General features: G+C 37.6%; 1 protein-coding gene across 4 annotated transcripts in view; it reads right to left on the reverse strand.

Moving 5' to 3' along the window:
* Positions 1-21,094: 21,094 nt before the first annotated feature.
* Positions 21,095-22,690, reverse strand: part of MLH3 (MUTL protein homolog 3) — a 474,897-nt gene continuing 473,301 nt past the window's right edge. For all 4 annotated transcript variants that reach the window (XM_089372967.1, XM_089372964.1, XM_089372965.1 and 1 more), the window contains 3 exons: positions 21,786-21,858; positions 21,621-21,706; positions 21,095-21,495 (listed from right to left, as the gene is read on the reverse strand). In XM_089372967.1, the coding sequence (XP_089229093.1) occupies positions 21,292-21,495; positions 21,621-21,706; positions 21,786-21,858 (363 nt within the window). In that variant the 3' untranslated portion in view covers positions 21,095-21,291. The remainder of the gene's footprint in view (positions 21,496-21,620; positions 21,707-21,785; positions 21,859-22,690) is intronic.

Here is a 22,690-nt window from a genome sequence, read left to right on the forward strand (position 1 = left end):
AAACATTAAGAAACTATAAGACACAAGACACAAAAATTAGGCTCACAACCAGGGTAAACCTAGAAAAGGTCCTTCCTTATGGGAGAGAGAGAGTTTCCAGATTTATCAATACATCATAAATAACAATAGAAGAATAATAGCCAAAACAGTAACCAAGATCATAACCAAGTGCCATGTCAAAAACCAAGTTCTTGAAATTTCGACCCTCCCTAGAATTTCGGCCTCCTCTTGAAATTTCGGCCCTCCTGCAATTTCGCTGGATTATATACGTGGAAGAAAAAATTGTGTCCAAATGAGGATTTCCTTTATATAGCCTTCAAGTGGGGGTCGAATGGGTGCCTCTTAGGGCCCAACCGACTTAAAATATTTTGAGGCTGAATTGAAATAAATTTTGATGCAACAATAAAATTCAAATTTTCAATTTCTTTTCAAGATGTAAATATCGACCATGGCTACCATATTGTTCAACACTTCCTCTTAGCTAGGGAGGCACTTTTCATTCTCTCTCTCTTGATCAATCTTCCCGACCAATCATAGGTCTCATAACCCACGACCTAAGGAAGAGATCACAAATACAAATCTCTCTCTTTGTCAGGATCAATCTGCCCGACCAATCATATGTCTCACAACCCACAACCTAAGGGAGAGATCATAAATCTCATAAAAAATAAAGATACATAACATCCATTTCAAATCATCTCCCTGACCATGAAGTCTCACAACACACAACCTAAGGAGGGATCAACAATAAATCTCCTAGACCACAAGGTGTCACGACACACAACCTATAGGAGGAATAAAAAATACACCTCCTAGACGAAACGGTCTCACAACACAACCTACAAGAGGAATAAACAATACATCTCCTAGAACACAAGGTCTCACGACACACAACCTATAGGAGGAATCAAAAATACATCTCCTGGATGACACAGTCTCATTACACAACCTACAAGAGGAATCAACAATACATCTTTTGGAGCACACGGTCTCACGACACAAAACCTACAGGAGGAATACAAAATACATTTCTCGGCCCACAAGGTATCATAGAATAGCCTATGGGAGGAATAAACAATACATCTCCTAGACCACAAGGTCTCACAACACACAACCCATAGGAGGAATTAACAATACATCTCCTGGATGACAAGGTCTCACAACACAGCCTACGGGAGGAACAATCTTCCCGACCAATCCATTGGTCTCACAGCCGCAACCTAAGGAATATTTAGGATGCTATGTAATAAATTCTCCCTCTACAAAGGTATTATCATTCATTCCAGTTCCATAAACAACCAATTCAACATCAGAAACGTAGCCATGGTGGATCTCAGTACTTTATCAAACATTTCAACAAACAACATCATTTAACTTCAGTCAGGGCTTCTCTCAAAATAAAACATCAACAACTAATAATAGACTTCAGTAGTGGCTTCTCATAGAAGCGAACATCAATATCCATAGTCGAATCCTAGCAGATAATAAGTGGCTTTTCACAGAAGTGAATATCAATATCCGTAGTTGAATCTAACAGAGAATAAGTGGCTTCTCACAAAAGTGAATATCAATATCCATAGTCGTATCCAACAAATCATAAGTGGCTTCTCACAGAGGAAGGCATCAACAACCATAGAAGAATTCAACAAACCATAATTGAATCTCGTGGATAACAATACACTTCAATGGAAACACACATCATCAGATAGATCAACAAACCAATCAAAGAATCAACCAAGCTGATATCAGAGTCTTGTAGCTTCTTCAAATCTTTCGGCAAGGAGATGTCGATGGAACTACAGTCCATTGTGCCAAAGATATCACCAAGTTCATGCTTTTACAAAAGCAACTTACTCTGACATAGAAGTCCTTTACATAGCAGAAAAATCACGAGCTCATCTTTAGCATATCCAGATCAACATCAGTGTTCAAAACTTCTAGCCATCTTCATGGAAATGTGCTTCAATCAGGATGATCTTGTCTGCTCTCTTTGAGTACAGGGCTTGTCATGAGCCTTCTTGTCACATTGTTCTTTTGTCATTTCCAACGATTTCCACATCTTGGCAGTGTCCATTATGCATCTACAATCGTCACTAGGAGGCTATGGAAGAACAAGAACAACCAAGCAAGCCAATAGATTCATAATGAAATAATCAATAAAAATAATACTTATCTTTGAGAGTGTATCAACTCCCTCTTGTTCTTAGAATTCTTCGATCTAGTCAACCTTGTCCACATCATCAAGAAGTTAACTTCGTTCATACCATCATCAAGGAGTCCACAAAAACGAAGAGTTCATCATCAATGTGTTCACATATTCATCATCATGAAGTCTACATCATCGAGTCCACATCATTATCATCATCAAGGAGTCTACATCATCGAGTCCACATCATTATCATCATCAAGGAGTCTACATCATCAACAATTCCACATCATCATCAACGAGTCCATATTATCATCAATGAGGCCACATCATCATCAATGAGTCCACATCATTAATGAATCTGCATAAAGGAGTCCACATCATTAACATCATGGAGTTCATATCATCAACAAGGAGTCCACATCATTAGTGAATCTACATCATCATTAACATCATATCATCACCAAGTCTATGTTATCATCAAGAAGTTGACCTCGTCCATATCATCATTGAGAAATTCATTCAAGGAGTTCAAACCACATTATCATTAAGAAGTTAATATTAGCATCAAAGAATTCACAAGGAGTAAATCATCCACATCATCAAGGAGTTTGCATCAACAAAGAGTTCACATCCACATTACCAAGGTGTAGTTTTATTATCAACAAGGGATATATCATCAAGAATTATACATCAATATTAAAGTGTTAGGGTTTCTTTTATCAACTAGACATAATGGTCCATAAGCCTATCATCCATATCATCAAGGAGTTTGCCTCAACAAAGAGTTCACATCCACATTACCAAGGTGTAGTTTTATCATCAACAAGGGATATATCATCAAGAATTATACATCAATATTAAAGTGTTAGGGTTTCTTTTATCAATAGGACATAATGGTCCATAAGCCTTTGATTTCTCCAAACTCTACCCAGGTTTCATGAACAATCCAATGTCAGTGATAATTATAACATTGAACGACATACAATATACTTATATTTTTTGATCAAGACAACTCCCTCTTGATATTTAGTCTTCCTCTAAAGTACATAAAAACTCCCTCTTAATATTTAGCCTTCTTGCATGAAACCTACAGATCAATCTAATCATCAAGCTATATGATATTTTTAATTGGAAGCAACTAATTTACAATGCCAACCCTAGATGGGGATACAATTGATTGGCTAGGTTTTTAACTCCAAATCCAGCATTCATAATTTCCAACACCAACAATCCTAGGGCTTCACAAGCCCTAAGACTTACTTCTTCAAACCTTGTACTAGGGTTTTGTTAATCCATAATATCCAAATTCTCAATAATAATCTGATCAGACTTTGTCCTCTTAATATTTCTCTCTTTTCCTAGAACAAAGATCACAAGGTACAAATCAATGTACTGAACCTTCACTTGCAGACTTGCAACCCGTCAGCAATGTATACTAGCTTTGCAGAATATCCTCACAAAAAATTCTTTTATCATGTCTCAAAAGGTCTTTTAAATATATATATATATATATATATATATATATATACTAAATATATATATATACTTCGAAGCCTCATCATTTCAAGACAAAGGTCTAAGTCTCCCATCATTCTAGCATTCTGGTCCTGTATGAATTTAATCATATGTACTCAGGGATTATAAAATAATAGAGAGCTTGACTTCTGCAATAAAAGATGTCCTTCCTTCATGAATAAGACAAAGATTAATAACCAGGTCAATCACCGTCTCAGATATGCAAGCTCACGATCGAAACATAGTAAGGATTTTCGGTCTACAATGATTCTTACACATAATTATATGAACTTTACAGTGAATTGAAAGAAGATGATCTTTCACTTATAGATTCACAACATAAAAATGAGAACTTATACATGTCATCTTTAATCTAGAATTCACAAATGGTTTTAAAAAAAAACTTAGATTTTTTTTGCAGGATCAAATCAGTTAGATGCCATGGAGATAGAGGGTTTGAATGTTTACGAATAATATGCAGAGAATCTTACTTGACATAGAGATAAGATGGCCTTAAACTTCGCAGGAGAGCATTGTTCTTAGATTTCACCTCAAATCACATAGTTTAGACGAAATGTAGAAAACCATAAATCCACAACCCTTCCATAGTCATAAACTCAGGTCATAAAATCCACAAACATAAACTTATATACCGTCACAAAATGCATGCAAAGATACCTCAAGAATCCCTATAATTTTGATTATAATGAATTACATATTTGCATGATGACTTTCCCCATAAGCTCACACAAAATTTAGATCATTATGCAAAATAAATTGTCCTCTAGAGATGATGAGCAACAACATATGTAAGGAACAAACATTGATTGACCAGTTGGACAAGTCAAATCTTACTTGCCTTAACTGTGCCTATACTCATATATATAAAGGACACATACCTCAAATATATTCCTACTTGTCACCGATCCAATGTAACATCTTAGACGAACTACTCCAAAGAAAACATGGATCACTCGAAGAGATGTTGAAATATGGACTAGGCTTTGTTCACAGAGAGTCGCATGATCATGGTAGTCATGGATTCAGGTTTCGAAATTTGACATAAAAGAGAGCCCCGAGAATGTATGGAGGTAAGCAGCCTCTTGTACATATCGCAGAGCTACAAAACTTTGTATTATAGATTCAAATTTACAATTTTTCCTTAGATTCACATAAACTCAGTCCTTTGCATATGCATAGAGTATCATTCCAACGTTCCTCAAGACTTTGCATATAATCATGGAACAATGTTCCTATATAATTGGTGTTGCATATATAAATCTTAGAAAACTCAAAACATTCGCTTAGAACTTGAATTGTGATAATAGATGGAGCTCAATCATCATTTTTGGATTTTATAGAGGAAAAACACAGATGAACAATTCTTTAATCATAAAGGATTGGACTTACATCTTTGCTATAATTTGGATCAAGAAATTTTCCACAGAGGAGATGGCTTCATATACTATTACTTACCTTCGAATGCCACACAGACTTGCCTTGATTTGAATAGCCTCAAGACCGCATAAAAAAAGGTGATCATTTTATCAAAACAGTTCAGAGAGAGGCTCATAGAAATTAGACTTCACAAGATCTAGATGGGAGCTTCATAAAAATTAGAATGACACAAAGATCATGTTCCTCAGGGAAACTTACATACAAGTCTCGCTTGTTACTACATAATTTTCATATTTTAGAAATAATAAATTGCTAGAGGTAGCTTGAATTAGGAAGTCACACAACTCATTAATATAGAGAAGTACAACTCAAACATCTTAAATTCACAATCACAATGAATGAGTGTTTTAGGCCGCAATTTTTCTCATAAACAAAGATATAATTCCATAGGGCTTTGACCTATATTGCAGATCTCTGTAAGTCCACTGATGGGTTTAGATGCCACAAGAAGCTAGAATGCCTTCGACCCTCAGAGATAATACTGCCTAGAACTTTGCTAGCCTTCCATAAACTGCTTTTTGATCTTCAATTTTTCTCTTAATTGCCCCCCGCTCTAATACCATGTTGAATTTTTGACTAGGGCATAACTAAGAACAATTTCCTTATTTTTACAACATCAAATCACCATTAGCATTAGCATTATCTAATTACTTCTTTAAACAATAATAAGAAAATCATTCATAAGCATAAAAGAGTAGTAAAAAGTCATAGTAAAATCATTAAGAAACCATGAAACACAAGACACATAAATTAGGCTCATAGCCAGGGCAAAATCCCCAAAGGGAAAACCTAGAAAAAGTCCTCCCTATGAGAGAAAGAGAGATTCCAAATTTATCAATACATCATAAATAACAATAGGAGAATAATAGCCAAATTAGTAACCAATATCATAACCAAGTGCCACGTCAAAAACCAAGTTCCTAAAATTTCAGCCCTCACTAGAATTTCGGCCTCCTGAAATTTTGACCCTCCTGTAATTTCGCTGGATTAGAGATGTGTGAGACAAAATTGTGTGTCAAAATGAGGAGAAATGATCTCCTTTATATAGCCTTCAAGTGGGGGTCGAATAAGTGCCTCTTAAAGCCTAGCTGACCTAAAATATTTTGAGGCTAACTTGAAATAAATTTTTAAGCAACAATAAAATTCAAAATTTCATTTTCTTTTCAAAATGAAAATACCGACCATGGCTACCATACTTTTCAACACAACTCACAACCAATTCACTTCCACAAGTTATCTCCCAAACAGATGGTAGAATGTCATCACCTTTGCTTTTCCTATAATTTTGATGGGAGATGTTTCAAAGAGAACAAATGTAAAGAACATAAATTATTTCAAATGGATGTTTATCCACATGAATACTCAAAGGAAATCTGGTTGAAGATACTCATGAACCAACCTTGGTAAACACTAACCTCCACCATGGAAGATGGAGCCCCCACGCAAGATCATTGCATGCAATCCCAATTTTCTCTCCATGCTCTATTAATTTTCATGGCACCCCAAACCTTGAAATTTATTGGCTACATCAAGCACCACAAAGTGATTATGTTGAATGGTAGTGGAAATGCCCACAACTTCAGCGGTAGGAAAGTAATACAAGACACATGTTTTTACATACATCCCATATATAATTTTCAAATTATTATTTCCAATCATAGTGTAATGAATTGTGGGGTTTGACGTGAAAATGTGAAACTACAACTTGGTGAGCACCATCGCAAAACTCACATGTTCGTTATTGAATGGGTGCTTATGATATAGTTATTGGGTGACACAAATTTGATTATGACAAGTACTACTGTTTCTAGATGAACCATGTTACCCCCTAGCACACAACCACAAATAATCAGGGATTTAAACAAAGAACATTTGTAATCCTATTTGCTTTACATTTTTACGAACGTGCCAAATGAACTCACTAAAAATTTATTAATATATATATATGATCATTTAATAGCTGTTGGCATTATAAAATGATGCAACTCTTTGTAGACAATTGGGCGGTGGGTGTCTACCTGTTATATATATATATAAACTAATAATTAATATTGAAGAGGCATGTCTATATGGACATGACTATTCGTGAAAGTGTACCTGCCTAACTATATATATGAGACCCTCAGTTGTAGTCAAATCATCTCATATCTCATATCTTTAGTACTTTTCTTATATAAATATATATTGTCTTATCATGGATATTTACATATACCAAATCTTCTAAGTATTCCATTGCATATACAGTCTTTGTTTCAATATGTTTGAAACCCAAAAAGTCTTCCAAGCACTAAAGGAAATTCTGGATATTTCAAAATCGTATGAAGTAGCAAGCTGAACGAAACAAAACAAAGAGAAATATAAGGAGACAACAAAAAGTTAAACCCTTGTTATGAGGTTAGGTTACAATGGAATATAAAAAGGTTTTGAAAAATTTATAATCCTTCATGATTGCCACTTAATAATTAATGTTATCTCTTTGCGATAAGGACACCACATAAACCAAATAGTGAAAAAATAAGTAACACATTATTAATTTAAATAAATTAAGAAAGTTCATATCATCAAAAAAATCAATGGGGGAGTAAAGAAAGATTCATAAAGAGATCTCCTTTAATTTATGAAAGAGTATTAAATTAATTTTTCATAAAAGTCCGTTTGAAGTATAAAGTACACATTAAATAAAATAATTCAAAAAGGACTGTTTAAGTCAAAAGCGCTCATGGGCTGATATATAATATATAGACTTTGAAATAAAGTTTATATATACATAAAGGGTGATTTAATATAATATTGACTTTGAAATAAAGTTTATATATACATAAAGGGTGATTTAATATAATATTACCTTTTATTAAAGTACACACAAAAAAAGGGGGTCAACTTAATTTAATTAAGTACAAGCAAAAGAGTATTAATATAAATATTTGAAAGGGTTACCTTTAAACCCTAAGCTCATAAGACAAATGGAGTCAATTATTGAAGAAAAATAAAAATAAATGGAGATTAGCAATGGATTATTTTTAGAAATTACACACAACTATGCTCAACTGCTATTTAGAATCAAGAAAACTTTGGCAAGAAAAGGTTTTACTATTGCTATCTTCTTTGCCAATTTTTTTTTTTATAAACCCAAAAATTGCAAACCAATTAGTGATTCATAAAGCAAATATAATTGAAAAATTAGATTGTTTTGACAAAAAATATTATGACATAACCAATTTACAATTAAACATTGAGGATTATACATTTATGTCACAATTTTCAGTTCAATCCCTATGGAACGATCAAGGTGACATTATTTTAGGGCCACCTTGGATGGAAACTCTAGAGTCTTTCATCCTAAATACAAAAAAAAGTTTTTGACATTTTCATACAAATAGAAAAAAATAACATTACAAGATGTTACATTGAAGCCAAATTCAGTAACACTAGAAGACATACAAGATATTTCAAAAGTAAATTTTCAAGAAGGTAAAAAAATACTACAAAGTATGCAAAGAGAAGTTGACAAAATCACCATTGAGAAAAATGAATAAGTTTCTTGGCTTAAAGACCATAACGAAAAATTACTAATGAAAATTAAGAAGCTTAAGAAGGACAAGAAGTTGTTGGAAAACAAGGTACAACACCTTATTGAAAAGGAAACGTCGAAATATTCAAATGTGGAAATTCAAGTAGAAAAGAAAGGAATGAATACCAATCCAGTGAATATCATAACTCAAGAACAAGAAAAGCCAGTTGAAGAAAAAACACACTCAGATGTTGCAATTTAGACGATGAAATTTTTTAAATTCCAAGTGAAGATTTTGTAACCAATTCAACAACATTAGTACCTAAAGTAAATCAAGAAATTGCCACACACATGATAAGGGAAGGACAAACCAAAATAACTCTTTATCTACATCCAAATCACAAGAACAAACATCTCAATCAATCTACGAATTTGTATCACTCTGAACATAAACAAAAAACTTATATTCCAAAGAACACTGAAGTTTGCACAATTCAGTATGATGATAACAATTCATCACAAGTTTCAAGTAACCAAAAGATGCTGCAGAAGATTGATTTAGGATGCTCAGATCCCTTCTCAGTTCAAAATTTTAATTTATCACTCCAAGGATCCTATCATTTTGTATCAACGAAGATAACAACTTCAAGAATTCATAAAAGATGGAACATATTACAAAACAAGAAAGATATGACACATCTTGTCAGCAATAAGCTTTAAGGGCAAAGCTTTTTGAAGAGGAAAACAATGTCATGAATCATATATATATATATATATATATATATATATATATATAATGAACACTGATTAATTAGCTAATAATTAGTATTGAAGAAGCGTGTCTCTATCGACATGACTGTTCGTAAAAGGGTACTTGCCTAGCTATATATACGAGACCCTCACTTGTAATTAAATCATGTCATATCTCATATTTTCAGTGCAATTCTTATTTAAATATATATCCTATCATAGATATTTACATATACCAGATCCTCTTAGTATTTCGCTGTGTATTGTTGAAGTTTCTAAGTTTACTTAGTTTAGAAACCCTTCATGCACTTTTTCTGATTTATTCCTACCTACTTGTTATTTTTCTTTAACAAGTTATTTACAAAGTAAATATTGAAAATAAATACCAGTGCATGCTCAACATATTACAGATCAACAACTAAAAGAAACAAGAACAAACACACCACATGACACCATTATTTTTGGACCAATGTCCCCGGAAAAACCCAATGCGGGAAAACCGGTGCAATTATCTGAAGGTTTTCTTATTAAGCAATATCAGAGTACAATCTGGGTGTCGAAACTGGCCTACCCAACAAAGAATTTTCTTAGCAGCTATACCTCATAGTTTGAGAGAAATCTCCTGGCTGAAACCCCAGAAAATACTTCCAGCAGCTCCTCAACACAAAACTACTCTGCAACCACAGCGTCTACCCAATCTGGACTGCGTCAACCCCTCTCTGTCTCACGCTAGCCCTGCGTCAACCTTTCTTGGCCTGTGCCAACCCCAGGATGCCCTGCGTCAGCTTTCTGGGCCTTTGCGTCAGACACACTGGCCTCTTTGGGGCTCTATGTAGCACTTGGTTGCTTCTACGTGGCTCTGCGCCACTCTTCTTGGCTGCTACGCTGCTCTCCCGACACAACCTCTGCTTTCTCTGTTTCTCTGTACTCAATGCCCCTTAGTTTCTCTCCTGATCACTGATTCTATCTCTCTTAGCAAACGCCGCTCTAGAGAATAGAATGATTGATCACTCTAGTGTATTCTCCAAGTGACCCTCGAGTCTCCTCTTATACTTTTCTCGTTGACATATCAATGACCGAGATTAAGTTCCTAATCAACGACTAAGATTAGATCTGGCTTGATCCATGTCTTTTGGACCATTCTAACACAGATTCATATTAATACACATTAATATTTTATTTTCCCCGAGTTTAGACTTAGGGGCTCCATTAAAAATATTAATTATTTTAATATCTCTTGATCTGTTTAGAATCTGCCCAAACCATTTCTGGCTATTGGAGATCTCATGTGCCCCAACCTCTCCACCAAATTTCATGGCTGGAGCACATTCGATGCTACCCCAAATCAACACTCCCTCTTAGCAAGGATTGTGCTATAGCAATACTCCTCACTGAGTATTACTCTAATCATCTGGCATTAGTACCTGCGTTGATGCTAGGCCTTCCTGCCTAACATCCTCTGCACTGCTGCCCATGGTTCTGCCACTGCCACTATTGCATCTGTACAACAACTCCCTCTGCATCCGTGCTACTGCTGGTCCTTCCTTTCAGCACTGCATATGCACTGCAACTCCCTCTGCGTTTGTGTTGTTGTTGGTCCTTTCTCCCAACACTGCATTTGCACTGCACCTCCTCTCATCATATTGCATCACACTGCCCACTGCTGCATTGCAACTCAGTTACTGAGAAGTAAGTAACTGATCTCCCAACTGACCTCCTTGTTGGGCTAGAAACACCCACAGATGTTGAAGCTCCTTCTCTCTGACCTCTGCACTGCTGCAACAACTCCCTGCATCTCACACCATTGCACACTTATTTGTGCCTTCCTGCACTGGTGCAACACTCCTATGCCTCTCGCACTACTGTAGCCTGCTAGCTTTGCGCTGTCTTGGGACTCCTGCACTGTAGCTCTCTCTGCATCCGTCTCTACCCACTCAGCCAGTCCTGCTACTCCTCGTCGAGGCTCCTGTAGCAAGGTTTAATCCAAGAGGCTGGGTACCTCGAGGATCCTGCCCCTCATCGCCTGTAGTCCGCCTGACTACAGCTCGACGTCTCCCCACTTCTTCTCAAGTGGTGCGTGTGCACTCACGGCACAGTCATTGTTTGTCAAAACTTCCTTCTTTGCCCGAGCTGGCACTGCCTTAGTCTCGGAAGACTCTCCCTTACTCTTCTTCCTTGGGCATTGGGTCACCTAATGACCCATCTCCCCACAATTGAAGCACTTGATCTTGGAGAGATTTCTTTTTCTGCTTCTCCTGCTTTCCCTCAGATGCTAGGGCCACATCCTCCTCTTGCTTGACCTTGATCCCTTTGCTACTGCTACTGGTCTTTGACTGTAGTCTGATCTCTTCCTGGCAAAGAGCTGCCCACATCTCGTCCCAAGGTGGGAGAGTCCCTCTGCCCAAGATACTCTGGACAAACACTTCCCAATCTTCTGAGACAACATTCAGGGCTGTCCTCACCATAAGTTCCTGATCCGGTGTCACTCCTATAACAGTCAATTGGTCTCGGATCTCATTCAGTCCTCCGAGGAAGGTGTCAATCGATTGACCCTTCTTCATCTGATACGACCTCATCCAGTTCTCGAACAACATTCTTCTCTGCATAGAAGTATGTTGGTACAGGTTTTTGAGAGCCTCTCACATCACAATTGCCGTTTCCTTCTCGGCTTTGGCCCTCGCCATCACCTCTTCGTACTTGTCGTTATCATTGGGGTCCACTGGGATAGCTATAACCTTCAAGGTGAAGTTCTTGACACGATTCCTGTCAAGCACTGATAAGATTCTGGCCTTCCAGATTGTGAAGTTCAATGCTCCGTCCAGTCTATCTTGGTCTCTTACCCCGTGTAGTGCCATGATGCTTCTCTACTTTTCTCTTGGAAGTTCTCTGTTCGACTCCTATGAGTCTCTACTTCCTGTCTGGAAGTTCTCTTCTGGACTCCCTCTGAGTCCTGATTTCCCTCTTGGAAATCCTTTTGCCGCTTGTCGAGATGCCCCCTACTCTGATCGTCTTGTGCAACTGCATTGCTGATCCAGGTTCCTTGGCTAGAAACCCTCGGTAACAACTCCTCTGGCCTTGCTCTGTCAAGTACTGTTCTGACTACAATACCTCACCAGCTCCACTCTGTAATATTTCTGCAGCCTTCTAGACTCCAGCAACTGCCTCTCTGTGAACTGCATCAGCGCCTCTCTGCCTCACGCTGGCTCTGCGTCACCCCAGATGGGTCTGCGTCAGTGCTTTGGCCCCTTGCGTCAGCAACGCTGGCCTCTCTGAGGCTCTGCGCAACTCTTGGCTTTTTCTGCGTGGCTCTGGCTGGCTCTGCGTCACACTTCTTGGCCTTTGCGCTGCTAGAAACAACTTCTGTCACCTCGGGACCACTGTTTTATGTTGCTATTGCTTTGCTCGGCTAATGCCTCTTAGTCCTCTTGTGATCTACAATCACCCTCTGATACCTTGTTGAAGTTTCTAAGTTTACTTAGTTTAGAAACCCTTCATGCACTTTTTCTTATTTATTCCTACCTACTTGTTATTTTTCTTTAACAAGTTATTTACAAAGTAAATACTAAAAATAAACATCAGTACATGCTCAACATATTACAGATCAACAACTAAAAGAAACAAGAAGAAACACACCACATGAAACCATTATTTTTGGACCAATGTCCCCGGAAAAACCCAATGCGGGAAAACCGATGCAGCTATCTGAGGGTTTTCTTATTAAGCAATATCAAAGTACAATCTGGGTGCCGAAACTGGCCTACCCAACAGAGAAATTCCTTAGCAACTATACCTCACAGTTTGAGAGAAATCTCCTTGTTGAAACCCCGAAAAATCCTTCCGGCAGCTCCTCAGCACAAAACTGCTCTGCAACCCCAACGTCAGCCTTTCTTGGCTTGTGTCAGCGCCAGGAGGCCCTGCGTTAGCTTTCTCGGCCTTTGCGTCAGACACACTGGCCTCTTTGGTGCTCTGCACAACACTTGGCTGCCTTTGCGTCACTCTCCTTAGCTATTGCGCTGCTCTCCCGGCACAATCTCAGACTTCTCTGTTTCTCTGTACTCAATGCCCCTCAGCTCCTCTCCCGATCACTGATTCTATCTCTCTTAGCAAATCCCGCTCTAGAGAATAGAATAATTGATCACTCTGATGTATTCTCCAAGTGACCCTCAAGCCTCCTCTTATACTTTTCTCGTTGACATATCAACGACCGAGATTAAGTTCTTAATCAATGGCTAAGATTAGATCTGGCTTGATCCATGTCTTTTGAACCATTCTAACACAAATTCATATTAATACACATTAATATTTTATTTTCCTTGAGTTTAGACTTAGGGACTCCATTAAAAATATTAATTATTTTAATATCTCCTGATTTGTTTAGAATCTGCTCAAACCCTTTTTGGGTATTGGAGATTTCATGTGCCCCAACCTCTCCACCAAATTTCGTGGCTGGAGCACATCCAATGCTACCCCAAATCAACACGTATATGGACTTTGTTCATTACTCACCAAATTAAACCAAAAGTAAAATTCATGAGACATTTAATATACAAACACATATATGATGCATAATTCATTTTCATTTTAAGAGAAATTCTCATATTATATATTCTATTGAGGGAATTTAATAGAAAAGTGTGTGAGATAGTTCAAACCTTACTCGAAAAACATTCATATTATATATTCTATTGAAGGAATTTAATAGAAAAGTGTGTGAGATAGTTCAGACCTTACTGGAAAAACATTCAGGAGTGAAATAGAACTCTCGACTGCACTGTTGCATTCATTCTGTTAGTCTCTTCATTTTGACAATGAAGTCACAAAATTTTCTAGGTTTATACCAGATAATAACATGTAATGCAGGAAGATGTGCCATTTATACAAGAGCCAGTTTGTGTTGGCAGATAAATCCAGTTAGAATTGTGGTTGGTTAAACTGATTAAATATTCTTCTATAGCCTTCTTAATATGCAACCTATTAAACATGAAAGAATATAAAACATTGTAATATATATCCCAAAATATGCTACAAAGCTACAAATAACATCAGTCAAATAACCAAAAGAAGTAGATGAAAACTTTACACTTGTTAAAGCGTGCATCTAATATGTATCTTGTTAATTTTTGTTATGTTTTATGCTTAAGAGAAAATTACTTCTATTTTTCTTATAAGCCTAATATCAATTTCCAGATTAGCAATCACATCAGCATGATAGTAAAATGCAGATAGAACATAAACATAAATAGTAGAAGACAAGCCAAGACAAAAGGACACAAGATGTGGCACTAGCCAGGGACAAACCCCAATGTGGGGAAACCCTTGATCAAATCTTCTTTAGTCTTCAATAGTTCAGCAGAGAGAGAGAGATAGAGCACAATGATTTAAAGTCAATACTGACTTGCCAAATAGGAGATCAGACATCGGAGATCTTCACCATGAAGATGACACAATGAGGTTGCAATCTTGACACCAAGGACTGAAGATTTCTATACAACAGATGATAGCCCTAGAACAGCTCAACCAATCACCCAGAGTACTGCGACTTTCCTTCCATAAGACCCTCCTTCCTTCGCTACATCATTGGTTATGTCAAAGCTGCAAATCTGGCACCTTTTACATGCTTCAAGGACTGGTGTCTTTTCTTGGCAAACCTGGTTACTGGTTAGGGCACAAACTCTGTCTGCTACAGCACCCTAAACACACCCAACAACCCACCTATTGACTGCGACTTTCCTTCACACAGTCCCTCCAACTATACGCTGCCCTTTAACCTTCTCCTAGGCTACAAAACAGCCTCTTGATCAGGCATAATAGACTGCGGTATGTCTCCCTTCCTAGCTGCTGTCATACGCTGGAATATAAGGCTAGAACCAGCCCTTATATTCACCCAACAACCCACTAAAAGGGCTCAGTCCATCCGCAATGTCTTCTGTGCAATCCGCTGCTCAAGACAGAGATGAACCTTGCCACAAATGCCCTTACAAACAGCCCAGAAGTAAACTCCTGTAATGTGGCCTTAATGCAGGTTCATGTGCACTTCAAAATAGTCAAGAGAATGACCCTAATGTCCTTCCCTTCTTCGCTGAAGTTGGCCTAATTTGAGGCCCTAAAACAGAGACCCTTCTCCTTGCCTTAAGGCTCCTTCTCTTGCTGCAGCTTAGGGTCTCCTTTTAGCTGCGAATGAGGGTCTCCTTTAGCTGCATCTTAGGGCATCTTTTAGCTGTGTATTAGGGCATCTCTTGACAGCAGATAAAGGGATCCTTTTGCTGCATATAAGAGCGTCTTGGACAACGGATTAGGGCATCACTTGACTGTGGCTAGATCTCCCTTCAATCTGTGGCTAGGGCTCTCCTTCAAGACTGTGGCTAGGACACATCTGAATTGCAGCTAGGACTCAGTGTTGCGAGGGAGCGCCCCCCCCTTCGAACCCGCTCCCGAAGCGCGCTCCGGGCGGGAGCGCGCTCCCAAAATCGCTCCCGTAAAAAAATTTACGCTCCCTGGTCTGTTAGGGAGCGATTCAGGGAGCGATCGCTCCCGGAGCATTTTTTAATGCCCGAGAGCGATCGGGGAGCGATCGCTCCCTGATCGCTCCCGGGCATTAAAAAATGCTCCGGGAGCGATTTCAGCCGGGCCGGGAGCGGTTCGACGGAAAAAAAATCCGCCGGACCCGAAATTTCCAAAAAATTTAGAATTTTTTATTTTATTTTATAAGCCCAATGGGCCAAAAAAATTTCATTTCAACTTCATTGAGCAAGAGATTGAGAGATGGAGCAAGAGCAAAGGAGCAAGGAGCAAGGAGCCAGAGCTGAGGAGCGAAGAGCAAGTGCCAAGGAGCGAGGAGCAAGCCTGCAGAGGTAAGTAACTTAATCATTTAGTTAGTTTAGCTGGTTAGGTAGTTAATTTGGTTAGTTTAATTTACCTGTTTGAGTTTAAAGATCATGTATTTAAATTAATAAATTAAAAGAATTAATCCCAATAAACTAAATTAATTTGCAGATTCAAGACTCAAACCCTACAAACATCAAACACCATGGACCTGGGGATATTTATTGGCATTTTCCTCTTCCTGGTCCCTTTTATGGTTATTATGGTGGTGGAGAGTAGGAAACGGAGGGGGCCTGAAACTGAAGAGGTGGATGAAGAAGCCGGAGGAAATTAAATGGGTGAAAACTCCAGTGAGGAGGAGGTGGAGGAGGGTGAACATGACCCTCAAAAAGCTAAACAAGACCAAACTCCATTGTGGAAATATGTTCACAGGGTTGAAACAGGGAGAGGGGGTGGAACCACTAAATTTCATTGCCCCCATTGCAACACTGATTACACAGGCTCATACACCCGTGCTAGAAGACACCTCTGCGGGAAAAGGCCATGGGATGGAGAGAAACAAATAGGAATCAAAACTTGTGCAGCGGTGTCAACAACAGATAGAGCCAAATACATAAAGGAAGAGGAGGACGCCCAATACAGAACAAAAAGATCAAGGGGTTTCTTTGAACCAATCTCACATCACAAAGAACTCCTTCAACATCCTCCCAAGGCAGTGGATATGGACATGGAGGCACAGGGTCATCATCTTTAAGGCGTAGAACCATATCAGATTTCCTTGATGAGGGGTGTAGGAATGATGTGGATTCAAAAGTTTACAGGTTCCTCTATGCATGTGGGATACCATTCAATGTTCTACGCTCACCTTATTGGCACGAAATGGTTTCTGCCATAAATGATGCCCCTAAAGGATATAAGAGCCCTGGGTATGACAAGGCAAGAACTGTTGGCCTTGATCATGAAAAAACAAAAATATCACATTCTTTGAATAAAATGACAAGTTCTTGGACTGACAATGGGGTGTCCATTGTATCTGATGGATGGACAAATGTAAAAGGCAAGCCATTGATAAGTGTTCTTGCTGTGTCCCGAAGTGGTCCCATCTTTCTAGCTGCACATGATTACTCAGACAAGTTCAAGACCGCTATCAACATTGCAGAAGCATTGCTTGAAACAATTGAGCGTATTGGCCCATACAATGTCATCCAAGTCATCACTGATAATGATCCTAATTGTAAGGCAGCGGGAGCAATTATTGAGGATAAATACCCGAACATATTTTGGTCTGGATGTTTGGTTCACACATTGAACCTTCTGTTGCATGATATTGTCAAAAACAAAAATGAACAATACCAATGGATTGGTGATTTGTACAAGAAAGGAAAAAAAATGATAAAATTTATTACAAATCATAGCAATACCCATGGCCTTTTCCGCAGTCACTCGAGATTGGAGTTGCTGAAGATTGCAAGGACTAGATTTGGTAGCTATTACCTCACCTTCAGGCGCCTTTTGAAGGTAAGAGAGGCATTAGCTAGCATGGTATCAAGTCCACATTGGCAGGTGTTAAAGGAAAGGGCTACAAATGTAGCTGACATGGCAGGTTTTGAAATGGTGGAGGAGGCCGCTCTTGATGGGCAGTTTTGGACAACTATGAGACATGTATTGGATTTCACCAAGCCAATTTATAACATGATTCGGTTTGCAGATACAGACAAACCAGTGATTGGTGAGGTGTATGAGCAAATGGATACCATGTTGGGGGAAATAAAAGACATTGTTCATAATAAAGATCCCAACTTGTACAAACTGATTCATGATGAATGTGTGAACGGTGGAATAGGCTTAACCTTCCACTACATTGCTTGGCGTATATCCTTACGCCAAAATACTACTCAGAATCTTGGTTGGGCAAACCTGCTGCAGGGGGTGGTGTTAGGACCAAACCCCATTTAGATCAAGAGGTAACTAGAGGATATCTGGAAGCATTAGAAAAGTTGGTGCCTGACAGGGAGGAATGTGCAGCTGTGCACCTTGAAATAGGCAGATACTTCAGTGGCAGTGGTTTGTATGGTAACTTCCATGCAATGGACGACAAAGACAAATTTGATTCTCTCACATGGTGGGAAACATATGGCGGCCACGGACTTTTGCCAAAATTGGCAAAAAAAGTTCTTTCATAGGTTGTAAATTCTTCTTCTGCAGAGAGGTGTTGGAGCACCTACAGTTATATACATAATGTGAAAAGAAACAGACTCAACGAAAACCGAGCAGAAAGCTTGGTTTATGTGCACTACAACTTGAGGTTGTTGAGCCATTACTGTGATCAGGCTAATGAAGATCCCACATATAAAATTTGGGACAATCACTCTGAGGACGACAATTTGGAGGATGGCATTGTACATATTGAAGAACTAGAAGAGGAGCTTGTACGGGATGAAAATGAAGCAGCTGCAGCAGCCCTGCCACCTCCACCTCCACCATCCAGTAGCAGTTCTTGGGGCCCGAGTCTTGTTCCATTGCTGTCGCCACCTCCATCGACACCCTCGCGTGGAGGCTCTAGTTCTGGTCGTCGATCTATGCGGGAGACTCCTAGAAGACCACCACGACCTGCTTATACTCCTGGAGACTCTCATGGCAAGGGCCACTTGTAGATTTACAGTTTACTTGTCTTTTTTAGTTTCTATTAGACTTTAGTTTTCAATGTTCATAACTGTTGAGTTTTGAGTCCTTGACTCTTGACTCTTTCATATCATTATGACATTATGATATTTTTTGTAAACATTATATCACTGTGACAATGAAAATTTGAAGTTTGAAGTTGGGCCTTGGCAATTATAACTCATTGGTAATGATTGTGAATTATGAATATGATGCTTTGTGAAAGACTAAAGTTGTTTCATTTCATCTCATTATTCATGTTTCATTTTATAAATTTTTAACATTTCATATCATGTTAACAGTTAGAAGTTAGGACTTAGAAATATCTTCGATATTACTTCTTGTAATGGTTAAACTTGGCTTACAAGTACAACTTGTTACTTTGGTGATCAATGATGATAAATGTTATTGAATTTTCAATTCTGAAAGCTTGAAGTTGAAACTTTAATATTGAATTTGATGAATCATGATTTATAAGACTCAATATGTTGCAGTTGTAATATGTATTTTACTAACTTGTGGACATGGTTGATGACGATTATAATTTCTAAATGATTGATGTGATATGGTTCAATGATCAATTTATGTTTTTTTTATGTTTTTTATGTCTATTTCATCATTCTACATGTTTTTGTTGACATATATGTATCAAAAATTAAAAAATATAAAATATATATATATTTTTAAAAAATCGCTCCCCGATTCGCTCCCAAACCGGGGGCTTCTGAAAATGGTCGCTCCCGCTCCCGCTCCCGCTCCCAAGTAACATTGGCTAGGACTCTCTTTGATGACTCTTTCCACAACGTCTCCCTTGAGAGAAGACAAACCCAAAACATGTGGAGAGAGAGATCATGTGAGAGATGTGTGTAACAAATGACTTGAGGCCTCTATTTAAATGCAATGTTGAGGTTGAGCTAGGGGTTATTTGGTTGTTAGCTGACTTTGAGAAATTGTCAAATAATATAAATAAATTCATATCTCCATAAATACATGTTGGAATCGGATGATCTTTAGATCAATCCTACACCTTTCGAAGAGAGGAATCCAAGAAAAATATCAACTTCTATAGATAAGGTGACCCACATGGAGTTTGGCCCTAGTTGCCAATTTTAACATATCTACTTGGATATTTTTAGAGAGAAGAAATTTCCATACAGATCTGCAAAGATGGGAAACTGCCACCATACTTGCATTTTGTGTTTTGAGTAGTCCCTGATCGCGTCACTCAGAATTACCCCACATTTGCTTCTCTATTGAATATTTAGAGATGCATATTTAATTTCCAATTGCTTGGAGTTTGATGTATGCTTGAATTTCCTATATTATAAAGTATGGTTCATGTTTTTGATAACGACTAATTCACACTGCATTGGATGGAAATTCTACTTACTCTCATTTCAACATACATACAATGCTTTATAAATATCAAAGTCCAGTTTACAGTGACAACCAACACCAATTAACAAAAATGACTGCTTTAACTTGATCAGTGATCAAGATCAACAAAGAAAACATAGTTTACGCAAGTTAAAAAGAGCACAGATTATGCTTGCAAAAGAGCACTAAGGGAAGCAAATGTTCAGACAGGAACCATATAAAAATATAAATGAGAATGAAGTGGACATTTCAAATGGAGGATGGAAGATGAAGATGGAGGTGGCAAATTGGGTTGGATTTTCTTTTAGGACATTGTAGCTGCAATTGTGAATGCTAATTATCATCCTTTTCACATTACATCAATGACATTGTGTGTAATTGTAGAAGCCATTAACATGTTTGAAACACTAGCAGCTTAATACATTCACCAAGATGTTGACCAGCTTCATTATCAATACACGGTTAGCTACTAGGTGAGTTATTCATTGTAACTCTTACATAATGGCATTTTGTGTAATTGTAGAATCCATTAACATGTTTCAAACACTAGCAGCTTAATACATTCAACAAGATGTTGACCAGCTTCACTACCAATACACGGTTAGCTACTAGGTGAGTTATTCATAGTAACTCCAATATAAAACTTGAACATTTCTCCCTTTTTGATAATAATTAATAAAAGATCAATAATAGTAGTCAGATTGTTTCCATACAATAAGAACACTTCTCAAATGGAACATGTTCATTTTACTAAAATTGAATGTTGCTCTGTAATCCTGACACAGTTTTCAGTTCTAGACCATCTAATCCTACTAAATACGAAGCACTAAACTGAAATGCTCTCTAGAAAGTCAACTTTCTAATGGGCACAAGAAACATTTGATATAGAATCATTATGAAATGGGACATTGCTAACAAAGAATAACTCGTACATGTACACATATTTATCCTCAACTAGATTTTTCTGGCACATTAATAATATACAGAAACTGAAATGGAATAATATTTATTCAAAACATATTCAAATTTAAAATTAACTTTGACAGTTTCAATTTAACCGCATTTTGGTTCGCTCAAGGTTTGCACGATGCTTTTGAAGTCCATGCCAACACTTTCTTGTATACTTTGCAACATTGCCATTCGTTATTTCTAACTGGTTCAGTACCCTTTCGGAATTCCCAAATTTCTCTAGTTCCCTATGCAAAGCCTCGAGATTGACCAGGGGAACTGTTGTTGGCCGACCATGAGCACACTACAATGAAATAATTCCTTTTGGCATTCAGTAAACTGCTTATGTTTTATTATAAAATCTAAGAATGAGAAATACAGAAATCTTAAAAAGTTACGTGATATCTCAGATCTTTCAGCATCACATACCTGGAAACAAAGAGATGTTCTCTTTAACTCCTCTACAAGAAGTGCACATTCCGATGGCAACAGCAAATCTCCAAACATGATTGCACCTATTCAAGAATTCAATTAGAATAATAAAACTAGACCTTGTTGCAAATATTAGTTATTAACACATAATTTAACTTGTACCTCTACAAGCTTTGAAGCTGAGAATACGCAGAACAGCCGGAGGAGCAGCTGAAGACCCATCTGTCTGTGCAAGCTGGAGAAGGCAGTAAGTGAGGATTATGCCACAAAATAAGGGCATTTAGGCAAAATGCTTGATAATACTGAGATTTATTCACTTGATTATTAATTTATTAATTTGATAAATCGATAAAACATAAAGAGTTTCTGAAAATGACTCCTAGCCATCTAATTGATTATTGTCCTAATGGCTGTTCAAATCAATGTTATTATTACATGTAGCTGTGTTTATAATATATACAATCCTGTTAATTTATTAGTAGGATATTACTTGGACGATTAATACATGGGAAATAAACTTGTCATCTTATAAATGAAAGTAGTCTAGCTCTTCTACATTTTGGAACTTTTTTCAGGCATATTTTCCAGTCAAATTTGCCTGAAATTTGGCAGGGATTTGTTGTAATCACAAGTTTGAGTTGTGAAGTCTGCATAATCCAAATTCCCCCGGGGTTTTATAGGATGCTGAATCCATTTATGCATTGGAAAACACATTTGAAATAACAAAAAATCACAATCTAACCAAAAATTATTTTGCTAAATCCCAGCTAAAAATGCCAAAGCATAGAATAGTTAGACAATGCCTTATATATATACTCAAATTTTAAAGTGATTACAATGGCATTAATGTTGAGTTTGTCTAGCGTAAAGTTATGTCTCCTAGCAGCCTTTCACGAATGGTTACAGGCCTTAAGTGTGCTTAGAGCTCAACAAATGATCAATACCTAGCTATCCTTATGTAGCATTTTCTTGCTGTTGAAAGAATGCTTGTTTATTGGTCATCAGTTGTGCACTCCCGTTCTTTCTAAACAAAATCTGGCACCATTGCAGATGACTGAAATTTTCAA

Source organism: Pinus tabuliformis, chromosome 8 (assembly GCF_031772625.1).
Source record: "Pinus tabuliformis cultivar Carrire ecotype Pingquan chromosome 8, CPIR1, whole genome shotgun sequence".
NCBI classification, from domain to species: Eukaryota; Viridiplantae; Streptophyta; class Pinopsida; order Pinales; family Pinaceae; genus Pinus; species Pinus tabuliformis.